The sequence below is a fragment of the Agelaius tricolor genome, unplaced genomic scaffold (assembly GCF_023055355.1).
Source record: "Agelaius tricolor isolate 1412-34295 unplaced genomic scaffold, bAgeTri1.0.p SCAF_2, whole genome shotgun sequence".
NCBI lineage: Eukaryota > Metazoa > Chordata > Aves > Passeriformes > Icteridae > Agelaius > Agelaius tricolor.
Window position 1 is genome coordinate 23,716,149 of NW_027269262.1, and position 14,810 is coordinate 23,730,958.

Below are 14,810 nucleotides of genomic sequence, written 5' to 3' on the forward strand. Positions count from 1 at the left end.
AGTATCTTTCTTTTGTAAAAATATGGTTACTAACCTAAATAGAAAAGTTTCATAAGAATTCCACTGCTGTTTTGGAGTACCCTACTCAGGGACCTATCCTTTGCTGTAGGACACTTTTTCTATTGGTCTAGGAACCCATAAACCATGTAGGATGTGATAAATCACATCCAAATGTGTCTGTTAGAGGCTTCTTGTTCAGTTATAGTGTATGTGGCACTGCCATATATTTCACATAGGAAATACCTTTGTTATGTCCATGCCTTTGCAATTGGGAGGCCTCCTTTTAGCAAATTTTCTAGAATCTGAATGCAAAAGTGGATGCTGTGCTTTAACATGCTTTGAAATACTCTCCAGTTCCTTGAGATTCATGTTTGAAGTTCGACTAAAGGTAAATTAATCTGTGTATTATGACCCTTGTTCATCTATGTTCCAAATAAATCACAAGCCCAAAATTTAGGAACACGAACACATTGCTTGGTGAAGCTCATTTAGAGAGATGAAGCTTTTTTGACTTGTAGCCTGGTGGCAGATGTGTGTTTAGCAGGTGATGTAAGGGAGCACATATCTTTCAAAATTTGTGGCTAAGGTTATTCAGAGGGGGTTCTACTCTCTTGGTTTCCCTGTGGCACATTGAAACACCATAGATTCCTAAACTGACCAGTTTAGGAATTGAAGTGTGCATTGCAAGGTGCAGAAAGGATATTTTAATGTGAGGCTTACAACCATGGCTGCTCCCTGAAAAAGAAATCCCACATTTCAAAAACAATCCATGTTTTTTTGCATGATGTATCTTGTTCCTTAGTTCTTCTGTCAGTGATATGACACAATTCTCCATGTCTCATCAGCTCAAGACTGTATCCTCCTCAGCACCCATTCTCCATTTGTGGCCAGCAGTAAGGAATATTCCCCCTTGCTAAACATCCTGGCAACCTGTGCTTCAGGGGATTTCTGCGCTAGAAATTTCTAATGCCAGTCCTGCAACTGTGTCAAATGGCCGCTGGTGGACCAAGAGTCTGTGGATTAGCCAGACCCTTTTGGAACTTGCTTGAGCTGCTCAGCTCTAGCTCACCTTGTGACTGTGACTCCCGTGGTTTAATTATGCCTTATAATTAAAGAGGGAGAAAGGCTCGTGATCATTACTTTGAACCCAGCTGCCTCATATCTTCATCAGGTGCTTCTATTAGAAAACCAAACATGAGTGTATGCCCCTTTTCACCTTTTCAGTGCTACAGATAAAGACGGCATATCATTTAAATGGGGAGAAAAATATAATTTAGGGAAGTCTTAATTTTACTAATGACAGTCTCTCAAATTAAATATACCATCAGCAAAATATTTATTGTGGTGTCTCTCATGTAAAGATAGTCAACAGTACTAATGACCTGTATTTCTCTTAATGGGATTGTTAAGGTGTTCCTACGTTATATGCTGCTAATGGCTCTCCATCTTTCTCATGGGGAGGTCCCCAGAGAATTCTGACCTGAAACTGCTGATTAACTGTTGATTTCTGTGTGACACCACCTATCTGTAATATATAAATGCAGCTGTTTCCTGGGTGATACAGCTGTCATAACACTTATTTTCCAAGAGAAGAATGCAGAAGTCTGGAAGTATTGTGCCTTAATTTGCCCCAGTGTCAAACACAGATAACTCCACATTAGTGGTGTTCCATTAGTGTTGGAAGGTTTGTTAATGTGGGAGAGGATGATCAGGACATCTATTTAGAGAACAGCAGTCATTCATAAATTCTGGAATGGCATGTGAACTGCAACACTAACACTGTGACTAAGCAAAAAGAAAAAAACAAACTGACATGCAGTAGTTTCATGAAATGAAAGGGTAGACAGCTACAGAACCATATTATCATAGTTATGTTATAAATGTGTAGTTTATATATGTGTATTTTTAATATATGTATAATATATATAACATATATTATAGTTCCTACAGGTACAGCCAAATATTCATGATAAAACTGTAAGTCTCTGAGTAGGAGCAGGAAATGTGAGATCTGAAAGAGGTGAGTGTTTACATTGTGAAATGCAGCCAAATGCATGCACAGAGATGGTGGATGCATTGAATTAAGTTATGACTTCTAAGTGAAAAATCAGCATGGATTGCCTATCAAGGAACATGAAACAATAGGAAATTAAAAGCAGTTCAGTTTCCAAAGTTTAATCTTGATATTAAGGTAAAGTGGAATAGTCTTACATATAAAGAATTATTTCCACATGACTAAGAAAGTGGAAATGTGGTTAACAGCTCTAGTGGACAGAAGGTTCTGCAAGCATTGCTGCCATTTTTGTTTTCTGTGAATGATGAAAACTCACAATTGTTCTCTCATTTATTTGACTGCTGTTCTCCAAAGTTGATATGGAGTACCTAATGTCCTTGTGTGCTATAATTTGTGGCACACAAGTGAGAAGAGCCAAGAAACATAAAACAAAAAGATTGGGGTTTGAGCCTTATGACTTTGCTCTGGAAATCATCGATGGGCTTTTTTTTTAATTTGTTTTACTTTATTTTAGGGATTGCAAACAAAGAGCCCTAATGAAGTAACTTAAAATATAAGCAAACACCTTATGTGTGAGGACTAAACTGTAAGGCAAAAGTGTGTTAGACTAGTGCACATTTAGTCTACTTCATAGACAGCACCTCTGAGGAAGCAGGGAATTTTGGGTTGCTAATATATTTAGCTAAGGGTCTTTACAAAATAATCCTAATAAAAAGAAAATGGGGAGAGTGGGAAGGATACAAGGGTCAGCCAGAAACTAAAAACAAAAAGAAAAAAAATGCATAAAGTATCCTGTAGTAGGATAAAAATGTCTCTAATTTAAACACTTACTGAATAGCATGGAGGTACAGCAATCTAGAAAGTTATTACTTTCTTACATGCTACTTATTTTCATTCTGAAGAAAAAATATTTTTCCTGCAGTGTATAACATTTGTCTAGTATAAAGCTTTGAAATGACATTTCTCCTTCACTACCTCACCCTGCTGATGACTTTAAATATACCTTTTACCCATGGATAAATAGTCTCGGGAATTAATTGTGCCAACGTAGTATTCGAAAGTGGTACGACACCAACCTTTGGAAAACAAAGAACACTCTTAAAAAAAAAGAAAAAAAAAAGAAAAAAAACCTAGTTGGATTGTTCAGCTAAATCAACATGTTTTGGAAACATGAAAGAAAAAGCCCTCCAGGGGTAAATACCATTTCATGCAAGTTCAAAAGAAATCTTGGGGCGATGGCAGCACACCCCGCCCAGGGTGGCAGTGAGATGAACAGCTTTAAAAAGAGCGGCCTTCGTCACTCGGCCAGGCACAAAGATAAAGGCAGGGGCTTATGTAACTCTTTTAAAGGAACCCGATCCCTGCGCTCTCCCCTTTCGTTTTGGGAGTGAGCGCTTTGTTTGGGGATCCAGTTCTGCCACAACCATCCACGCCGAGCTCCTGCATCCTGCTTCTACAGTCTCGCACACCTGCAGCGCTACAGGTATGTGCGGGTTTGTTTGGGTTTTTTTGAAAGTCATGGCTTTTTTTTTTTTTTTTCCTCAGAAACGTAGAACAAGCGCTTGCGAGGTGACTCAGCATGTTCGGGAGACTTTCATTTTATTTGCAGGCAGGGTGCAAGCTCATTTAAATGCAATTGGGGGTTACTTTCTTTACTTTCTTCCCTTTCTTTATTCCCCCCCCCCCTTTTTTTTTTTTCTTTTTGAGATGATGGTTCAGAAACCTGTTATTTTCACCCCAGAGGTGGGGAAGACCTCTGAGGAGGAAGACGTAGGAGAGTGTGTTTAAAGTGATGGTGCCACACAGCAGTATCTTTACATTTTTACTGGCTGTAGATTGAAGTATCTGAAAATCAATTCTTGTTTGGTCTTCCAGTAAATTCTCAAGTGCTTGCAGGTGGCAATGGTGGTACACCAAGGCTGTGGGTTTTCAGATCCTCCTAAAATAATAGCTTTGATCAATGTAAGAGGGGGAAATTAATTTTTAAGCAATGTTTCAATAGCATCTTAAGAATGGGGAAAGATGCTGTTTGTATGTACTACAGTAGATGCAGAAACACTGAAGTGTCTTGCCTGTGCTACAGAGCTTGCAAGTGTATATGGCTTATAAACCATACAAGTCAATGCTATCCCTCACAGTCTTGCATCTGGAGATGTTTTCATCAGTGAATATATCTACATCTTTAAATATTTCATGTTCTATGTGTTGCTTTACATTTTATCACATAGTATGAAATGTTTTCAATTAAAGCCTTTGAGGTTATACCAGTGAGGGCATTGCATTTGTGTTTCTGGAGTTCTGAAGTGTAAGTTTCTTTAATATTTAATCCCTCCTCCTCTCTCTGCAGGAGACCACAACCTGCAGAGAAAAAAGGGCACTTATGGGTGTGGCTTATTTAAAAAAGAAAAAAAAGAAAAGGTAGAGTACTAGTATAGATGTGTGCCCAGAGATAATACAGCTTTCAAATATGACTCAGCTTGTCTTCAAATGATCTGAACTGATCTGCAAAACTGAAATCTCCTGGTATCTGCAGTCTAGCCCTGGTGATACTGCTTGGGAGATTCTGAATTTTAAAGTCTGCAAATCCAGAATATATTGCCCTCTAGAATTGTGTCCAAATTTTCTGTCTGCCAAGTTGTTGGCTTTCCTAAAGCTGTCCCTTTACTGCCACAAATCTTTAAGTCCCACTTGTCCAGGGACAGTTCAGTAAACTCTTTTTACTGTTTCTGTCTGTATTTTTGACACAGTCAAGTTTGAAGATCCTTGTTTCTTTACTAGCAAAGTTTCTATGGGAATACACATGATTTATCTGTAGAGAGCTTGGGTAAAGCTTATCTAAATTCTTTCCATGTTCTTGAATCATTTGTAGATGCTCTGTGAATATTCAAAGGAGTTATTCTCTGTTTACTCAGTTGGTTAACCTAAGCTTGATGGCAGAAAATCATTAACTTGAGTCCAAGGAGCTACCTACAGGTGTGTTGGATTCTGCTGGTACTTTTTGACCTTTGTGAATTACTTGTTTATTTTTATTTAAGCAATAGTTTGAAAAAAAATTAACCATATCCTACTCTTACCTTCTTGGTAAAAGATTTCGCTCAACTTTAGGAATTTGGTTCTTTATGTTCCGTGCTGGTACATTTTTTTTTGCATCTTTCTTAAGTATCCTTCTTCAAAAGTCTGCAACACTTGAGGCTAAAGCTGTTTAGAAAAAGGATTTATTTACACTGAAAATTTCAGCTATGTAATATTTTAAGTCTCTGGATGAAAATATAGTGCTTAACCTATGTGTAGTTATATCTCTATACACAGTAGTTGTTGTTTTTTTCTTTCAAATTGCTGAGTCTTGTATTGAGCCTTTACTGTCTACTAAAGAAAGCTATGCATTCCTGACAGGAAATACACATGATGAGGAGTGGAAGGACTGGCTTCATCGCTATGTAAATAGTTTGTGATGGTTGCCTTGCTGCTTGCTCTTAACTTTATTTTTATTGTACTACTCACTGTAGGGCATGGAAATCCTAGCATGTACCAGGTTCCTGCTGAAGACTTCATAACATAAGAAACTAACAATAAACTTATTTATGTTAAATAACCCAATGGGCTTTTTGAGTAATGCTTCATTTTAGATCAAACAGTAATGAGCATGTTCATCCTATTACTGTAATGATTAAAAAAATTCAATAGCTGATGATACTGCTGACATTTTTCAGTGTGGCATGCTTTGGTATTCACTTCTGAATGTTTTTTTTTTCCTTAGCATCACACATGGCCAATGAATCGAGGCCCTGCCCATGTGATATTGGGGACAGGTTTGACTATGGAGGCCGTGGGCAGGAGGTGCAAGTTGGGCACATCAAGGCATACGTCTGCAAACCTTCTGCCAGCACTGACAAAGCTGTCATTGTGATTCACGACATATTTGGGTGGCAACTCCCAAACACCAGATACATAGCTGATATGCTAACAACTAATGGATACATGTAAGAAATATTACTGTTTTCAAAGTGTCTTTTTAATAAGAAAGTTTGTTGAACCAACTGTTCCCTTTTTTCATGTAAAGCATACAAACACAAATAATTTCACAGTCTTTCTTTACCCCTTTCTCCAAGGAGCTTACTGCTAAAACAGTGAAAAGAAGTCTAAAATAATTGAGTAGTCTTACCATAATGAGTTAGTATGTAAGCACAGAAGAACAGGGGAGAAACCTAAAATTTTCTTATGCTGCATCTTTCATCCTCATGAGCCTCTAGCAGCCTGCTTCGTCCCTTCCTCTGTGCAACTTGGCTGTTATGGTAAAAATTCCAAAGATGCGAAGATCTTGTTAGGAAAGGAAAGTGTACTAACTTGTGCCAAATAGAGAAACAAATTCTCAAATATGTGTAAAGCATATTGAGAAAAGCATATTGAGTATCCTCTTTCCTGTATTACTGGGTTAGTGTTCCTTCCAGGCCAAACATAGATACCATGTAAATTGTAGTTTCTGTGGTTTGGTTTTGAATTTCTTTTTTAAGTTTGGTAGGAAACCACCAAGGATTTTCAGTTACAGTTAACTATTTATCAAATTAAGTAATGAATTTTAGCAGGGTAAAATGTAACTGGAAATTATACTAAGTCTCCTTTTTAGATGTAGAAAATTATTGAGGGTTGCTGGTATACTGCTTTGGTGTGGGTTAAGTACTATGTATTCGTTCAGCAAAAGAATTTGTTGTGTAGTACACATGGCCTTCCCTTTAATCCCTTTCCAGTATTATTTCATGGACATAAAATATTCTCATTTTTCCTGCAGAGCCATCTGCCCAGATTTTTTTGTGGGACAAGAAGCTTGGAAACCTTCTAATGACTGGGCATCTTTCAATGACTGGGTGAAAACACGAGATGCCGGCAAAATAGACAAGTACAGCCATTGTTCCTCGTCCACCGAGGGGACATCCCTATTTCATAGGAATTTTTGCCTCAGTAAAAATGTAAAATTAGATCCTAAATAATTAGTGGGTCAAATATAGCTGGATGTCCACAAATAGAAAGTTCATGCAGCTCACGGGACAAGCTCATGGTTATGTGAGTGGTGCTTTACAGATAAAAGTAGACATTTCAATCTTAAAAGTTCCCAGTGTTTGTGCAGAAATTAGAAGGAAAATGAATGAATGAAAAGAAAAGAACCAGCAAAGGCTAGAAAATGTAGCTCACTCTGGCCACTTGGATCCCTCAGGAAGGCACAAATTCCATGGATTTTAGATAGGGTACAAGTGCAGACACTATGCAATGAGGGAACGTTTTTTCTGCTCCCCATCAGATCACAGCTAGTTCAAAGCATACTGCTTTCCCACTTTTCTGTATTTTTCCCATTTTTATCTGCCACATTGGTTGATTGCATAAAGTAACTGCTGATTTAGAAAAAACAGTTGGAAATTTGCTTCCACAATTTTATAAAATATTTGTCATCCTTGTGAGAGATGTTTTGCATGTAAGTCACATTTGTGATAACAGGATGCTCTTGACTGGCTGTGGATATCAAAATTTTGTGTTCCCCTACATGATAACTACTGCTATTTGTGAAATTAATTGGACTGTTCATAAAATCACCTCATGTCCTAGTAATAATGATCTAGGAAGACTGATTTTCTCCTTTGTCTGTCTTCTCCCCTGGAGTTTGTCATGTATTTTAGAAATTAATAATAGTAAAGTAGTGTTATGGGTTGACCCCAACCAGCAGCCAACAACCTGGGCTATCATTTAGTTGCTCCCACAAGAGGAACAGGGGAGAGAATATGGGAAACAAAGCAAGAAAACTCATGGGTTGAGATAAAGACAACTTGATAAGTAAGGGAAAGAGAAAAACCAGGAGTGATGCAAAGACAGTCACTTTGTCCCAGGAGCAGACTGATGCCCACCTAGAGCACCACCACCTGCCCAGACTTAGAGCAGCAGCCACCAAAGAGGCAGAGAAACGGGCTAGAACCTTAACTCACTTTCATTTGCATGTCTCAGAGAAGTTGATGTCGTCCTCAAGTATCTGAAGGACCAGTGTGGTGCGGAGAAGATTGGTGTCATTGGGTTTTGCTGGGGTGGAGCGGCAGTGCAACATCTGATGCTGAAAAATCCCCATTTAAAGACTGGAGTGTCCCTCTATGGTGAGCCTGAAATACCTGCTGCATTCTGAGCAGAATACCAGTCCAGGAAGCAATTCTTTAGGGCTATTGCTGTAACAAAATTCAGTGTGACTTCTAGTGGAACAGGGTGATTTTATTATAAATAATCTATTAGTGATTTGATTTTGCACACTCACAATTTTACACTTAAGTGTACCCAGCAAGATCTATGTATTTAAAGAGTGGCGTGACCAGGATCACATATGTGAACATAGTGCCAAATGCCATGGCCTCACTCATTTTGTGGCGGTGACAAAAGGGCTTCTAGGTGCATCTATTGCATCTTTTAGACAGCTGTCCCTCATTACTAATAGGACCCATTTTTAGCTCTCTTTTTTAACTCTGTAGTCTCACACATTACTCAGTGCATTTATGCTGCCTTTGATATTTTTCTTATTAACCTCTGTACTTCTACAGAACCCAGACCAACTTATTTTAATTAAAGGTGAAAGCAAATTGAAGATATTTTTACAGAAAGACTATTGGGATTGTTTTGCTGCACTGATATAGTTGAGTCCATTCAACAGTGTTACTTGCTAATATTTTACTTTTTTGTTGTAATAATCTCAGGAATGAAAAGAGTAGCCAGGGTGGCAGTTGGTTAGTTCTACTGTAACTTGTATTCAAATGCATTTGAATAGTCAAAATTACAATGTCAATCTGTTATGAAATCATATCAGTGTAAATATATGTACACTGAAATTGTAACCATTTATGTGGAATGATGAATAGTAACAATTATCTTAAAAATGGTCTTCTCAAGCCAGAGGTGAGCAGTCCCAAAGTGTCCATCTCTCACAGAACCCTGTCTCTGACAGTGGTCAGAAGCAGTTGCTTAAAGCAACCCACAAAAATGGGCAAGTGTAACAATTCTTTCCTGATTTTTCCCACAGAACTGGTCTTCGGTCTCTTTTTCATACAACTGATGTTACCTTTAATGACATTGCAAACATTCCACCCCAAAAGGGAATTTTAAGCAGAGTGTGTTAAATTCCACTACAAACCGATCAGCTGTAACTAACGAAAATGTCTCGAAGCTTCACTGTACAGATTTTGTAGTGTTTTAGCTACTTTAGGTAGCATAACTTCTTGTATGTATGTTTTCTTCTTCTTTAGGAGTGATCAGCCGTTTTGAGGACAAACACAGTCTGCTGCATCCTACCTTCTTCATTTTTGGTGAGAAGGATAACATTATTCCATTGGAGCAGGTGAGTTTCCCATCACAGATATTTGTCTTTTTAATGCTTTTTGTGCTTGCTTTGTGATTTGGTTTTAATGAACACAAAGTAGAAAACTAATTTGTACTTTTCTTTCTCTTTCTCTAACTCTTACAGTACTTCTTCACAAATTGTTGTTGTTTATCCCCAAATAAAAAAGTTTTACCATGACACTAAAAGCATTTTCTGTTGCTGTTTGGAAATTTGGGTGATTTTCATCAGTTCCTAGGAAAAGAGCTCATGGTTATCCAAAGAAAGCCTTCTGACAAGTTTAAGATAGGAGACCCTTTTTAGTGATACCAATGGTCCATAAAATCTGCCTGTTCCAATGGAATCACTTGTAGGAGAATTAAAAAGATCCTGTAGCCATAATTTTCCTTTCCCCCCTGTCCTGCAGAGATTCTCCTTTCTGTCACTCTGTCAACAGCCTTTCTCTGGAGCCTGAGTGGAGAATGGTTGGAGAAAGATTATTATCTGCCAAGGGGATCAAAGGGAAACATGTTTTTATTGAGCGATGTTGCCTTTAACTTTCCTAGCAAAAATTCCAGTCACTTTGAACTGCTGATTTTGTCTCTGCCCCTCCTCCCTCAATTTCTAATTCAAACTCTTGCCCCAATTTTTTTAATGGGTGGTCTATCAGCAGCAACTCATACAGTGCTCACTATATGATAACCCTCTCATGATTCTGAGCAGTAGGTTTTTTACCTTTACAGGTGTTAATAGTAATCCATGTAATATTTTTTTACATTTTATACAGTCACATGCTGGTATTTTACTGGGGGGAAAAAAAAAAGCCTAGTTAAATAAAGCAAGTGCAGTAAAAGAAATGCATTTAGGTATAAAATTAGTAGAAGAGAAAACAGTGGCAAGGATAAATTATGTCTGTCTTTCAGAAAAGTAAAAACTGAGGACAGCTTTGGGACTGTAAATATAGAATGTGTTAACTTTGTAATCAGCCAACATAGAATGTTCTGTGTTACAGGTCACCTTGCTGGAGCAGAAGCTTAAACAAAACTGTAAAGTTGATTATGAAGTTAAAATTTACCCTGGACAGACACATGGGTTTGTGCATCGCAAAAGAGAAGATATCAATCCTCAAGATAAACCTTTTATTGAGGAAGGAAGAAAGGATATGATCAACTGGCTGAATAAATATATTTAGGTTAAATTAATGCCAATAAACAAAATCAATTGTTGTAGGAAATCAGAAAATAATAGACTATATTGCTTAAAATGTTCTTACAACCATAAAAATATTTTGTAAAACTCTTCTGCAATAACACTACTTATTTGCACTTACCTTCTAAGTAGGGGCTTAGAAATGGCTTTTAAAATGCTGAAAGATATAAATGTAAAGAAGGTTTTTAACACTGGTATTGTATATCTTAAAATTATTAGAATTTTATATGCAATCTTTTCTGGCACCTGAGGGTTTAATTTTTTTATATCAATATCAACATGATTAAAAATCATTGAAACTCTACCCACGCTTGAGAAGTTATCTCCTTAAGGCTGTGTTAACCATTGTTTAACTGTGAGATTTTCAGCTCCAAGATTTTAGGTAAATATTGTTTACCTAAACATTATTATTATTATTATTATTATTATTATTATTATTATTATTATTATTATTATTATTATTATTATTATTATTATGTTATGGGTTGGAAGACTGGGAGATTTTCTTGGAAACAGAATATCCTCTTCAGATTTCATGAAAAGAGAGCTAGAAAAGTGAAGGGGAAAGAAAATGAAAAGAAATGTATGTGAACAGAAAGGGAGCTGCAAAAAGTTGGGAACCATTACTAAAGTGAAGAGATTAGAAGAGATCACATCATTTCACAATTATCTTGATGCAAATCCTTCATCAAATTGTTCCTTTATCACAGGTTTCTCTCTGCTATGATTTAATTGGGTATTGTCATTGGTAAGGTACAGCCCATTCCTAGTGACTGAGGGAACATTACCCTGTTTCAGCTCCTTTGGACCCTCCCAGTGTAATTCCCAAAAACCATGTGGTGAGGTCTTGCCTGTATTTGTGATACTGAGGGAATAGATATGGCTAAAATATTGTACTGAACATTGCCCATTTTCCTCTCAGGTAAATATGTGTGAGCCCAGGGAGCTTTCAAGGAATATTGCCTTTCTAGTTGCAGCCCCTCCATGGTTTCCATTGCCCCACAAATTTTTTTCTTTCTGAGTTTGCTGCTGCCAGCCATGCCTGACAGCTTCTTCAGGAAGTCACATTCCCTCTGGCTCTTTCCTAACTGGGGGCCTAAGTAGTCTGTGGTGGAGTTATAGCTGCATGTGTTTCTGAACTCCATGGTGTCTCTTCAGAGTCTCCCACCATGTGGGTCCCACCTCAGACCCCAAATCCCCAGCAGTGCTTCAACCATCCCTCCATTTCAACCCCCTTCTTCACATCACTCCTTTCTTCCTGCAATGCACTCTGTATGTCCCTTGAGAAAGTAGTTTTCTCTGCAGCACACTGGTTGATATTAAAGAAAATCTATCTTTCAAAAAGATTTCATCCAAACCTCTGAGGCAAAAATGCAAAATCTTCTTTTGCTCCTTGGTTCATGCCCTTGGTCAGTGATTATTGTTGTTCTGTGGTTTAGACACTGCACATTGTGTTTCCATCTCCTTGCTCAATGATTTCAGGCGAGATGAGCCTTCAGTTCTTACTGGGTCCAGCCAGTGCAGGGAAAACATCTTCAGGTCTGCAGGGCATTGTTGCCATCAGTCATGCTGGAAGAAACAGTCCCTCCACACTGGAGAAGTTCCATGATGCCTCCCCTGATCGTGCACCCTTGTGCTCAATCTGTGCAGACTCCCAGCGACTTACAGACAGAGGGAAGGGCCAGACAGTGACTTCTGTGCTTCCTGCCAGTCCTGGCATGGTTCTGTTCTCAGCAGGGAGAAGAGGAACAGTTTCCCAGGAGAGAACTGCAGACACCTCCATGCACTGGCATGGGCACACCTGAGGTGTGTGCCTGCCCAGCTCTAGGGAATGGAACATAATGATGCACAAACCTGCCTGGAAGGAAGCAATGTAGGTTTGTGGTTCAGGTAATCTGTAAAGTGTAAATTCAATTCCCAGCTCTGGATTCATGCCCAGTTTATCAGGGTTGCTATGAGAACAGAGAGAGTTGATGAAACTAAACTCTCCACAACTATTCTCTTATGTGGATTTTAAATAAAAGAGCCTTGGTTTCTCTGAAGGTAGTGTCTTGTTTGGCAAACCTGTCCAGCTTGGTTTTTTATGGGAATGTACAGATGTCTTGGGGAATATGGTGAAGTGTTGCCAAATTTTCCCTGAGATTGGGAAAGACTGTAAAACGGAAGAGTATTTTGCCAAAATTCATTTTCCTTGGAGAATTCAGCGTCTCTTGCTGTAGGACAGGTGTTACATTTTATTATATATATAGGAATAAAACCAAAACCAGGTGCATTAGAAAAGGTCATTGCCAGCAGGTCAAGAGAGATTATCCTGCTCCTCTATTGAATTCTGGTGAGGCCACATCTGGAATGCTGTGTCCAGTTCTGGACTCCTCTGTACAAGAGACATGAAGCTCCTGGAGCAGGTCCAGCAGAGGGCAACAGAAATGATGAGGCGACTGGAACATCTCTCTTACAAGGAGAGGCTGGGACAACTGGGCCTGTTCAGCCTCAAGGGAAGATGACAGAGAAGGGGCCTCATCAGTGTCTATCTACAGGGAAGGGGTCAAGAGGACAGAGCCAGGCTCTTCTTGGTGGTGCCAAGCAATAGGACAAGAGGCAATGGGCAGAAAGTGATGCATAGGAAGTTCCACCTGAATATGGGGAAGAACTTTACTGTACAGATGACCATGGACTGGAGCAGATTGCCCAGAGCAGCTGTGGGGTCTCCCTCACTGCAGGTATTCCAGGACTGTCTGGATGCAATCCTGTGCAATGAGCTCTAGGATGACTCTGCTTGAGCAATGAGGTCGGACCAGATGACCCACTGTGGTCTCTTCCAATTTTAGCAGTGATTTGTGATTCTGTAAAATACACTGTATAGGATGAAAGACTCAGAAAACTCAGTACTGGCACAAGCATTTTGATAGTATCTGTTACCTTTAATCAGTTTAATATCACACTGGCTTAACTTCTACTCCAATTTGCTTACTTTTTTTACATGCTGAATGGGAGCTTTTTTATGGGTTTCAGTTAAATATTTATGACAACAGTTTTTAATCCACAAAATGCCTCTTCAACTCTGTTCCTTTTTCTGCATTGCTCTTTGTCAAGTTCACATTTATTGTTGTTGTGTTTTTTTTTTACTGTGGTGCCTAAACCAGATAGCCACTGTTTTATCTTGTTAATTTTTCTCAGCTTCTTTGACTCCTAAATTGGAATGGGCTTTTAGTGTAGAGGCCACAGTCAGCAAAAACAAGGAAAAGCACTCCTGCTCTCCTCAACCCCCCCTTCCCCCCCTCCCCTGGATATATATATACATAGCAGTGCCAATATTCCCATAAAATAATGTGCACTCAGTCAGTATAAAAAATGCCCTCCACCTTCTGGCCTGCAGGCAGGAGGGCATCTGATTTATGGTACATTATAAGAGACTGTGCACTTGCTTTATAAATGTGTCCCTCTGTACAGCACTCACTGCACAAATGTGGGGAGCAGCTCTTCCTCAGCTGCAAACTCTGACTCCAAGGAACTCTGTTGCTAGGTCTTGAAAGGGCTTTTTTGTCTTATTTTTTCTTCAAAGCAGGCCCTAGGGAAGGAGCTGAATGATTGCTATGCTGGATTAGTGGGGCTTCAGGGCTAGAAGCCTGACCAGAATTTGAACTTGATGGAATTTGGAGAATTGATGGAAGATGTGATAGAGATGACTTCACCAAAAGATTCAGGTCCAATCCATCTGAATGCCTTGTTGTAACTAATTTTGGCCACATTCACAGGCATACTTAGTTTGGTGTTTAGGACTGGTTGTGATCAAACTGGACTCCCTACCTTTAAATAATGAGATTTCAATGTGTCTTGTCACAGACCAGGAGTGGTACCTTAGGCTCTAGAAAGGTGCACTGAAGACACAATTTTTTGAGGTAGGTTGTTTTGTCACAGGGACACAAAAAAATCTAGTTTAATTTTATTTGAGGTACAAAAAATAAAGGTAGACCCACTGAAAGCACTTTAGTCAGAGCTCCCATGGGAAGAGCAGTGGGAATTTAGTACCTACTTCCTCTTTATACCTTCAGAAACCTCCAGCACACTTCACTTATTTTCTGGTTTCTAATGTTTTGCACTGAAGTTTATCAAAGCCTAGTGAATAACAGAATGCTAAATTTTAGAAAGTGAGGAGTGGAATTGGCTAATGAAACTCCAAAACAAAGTTCCCCTTTCAGACCATCTGTGAAGCAGATGGTGACATCTGTGGCAATACATTTCCTTTCCTTC

At 38.8% G+C, this 14,810-nt stretch overlaps 1 protein-coding gene across 4 annotated transcripts; it reads left to right on the top strand.

Moving 5' to 3' along the window:
- The first annotated feature begins 3,322 nt into the window (after positions 1-3,322).
- On the top strand, positions 3,323-10,863 carry LOC139603457 (carboxymethylenebutenolidase homolog). Of its 4 annotated transcripts, XM_071454428.1 has the most exons (8): positions 3,323-3,497; positions 4,884-4,987; positions 5,408-5,451; positions 5,772-5,994; positions 6,801-6,908; positions 8,003-8,145; positions 9,280-9,371; positions 10,363-10,863. In XM_071454428.1, the coding sequence occupies exons 4-8, from the start codon at positions 5,780-5,782 to the stop codon at positions 10,540-10,542; spliced, it is 738 nt and encodes a 245-aa protein (XP_071310529.1). In that variant the 5' UTR covers positions 3,323-3,497; positions 4,884-4,987; positions 5,408-5,451; positions 5,772-5,779; the 3' UTR covers positions 10,543-10,863. The 4 variants fall into 4 exon arrangements, with proteins under 4 accessions (XP_071310529.1, XP_071310538.1, XP_071310519.1 ...); XM_071454437.1 differs by lacking the exon at positions 4,884-4,987; XM_071454418.1 differs by lacking the exon at positions 5,408-5,451 and having other exon boundaries at positions 3,324-3,497.
- Positions 10,864-14,810: the final 3,947 nt, after the last annotated feature.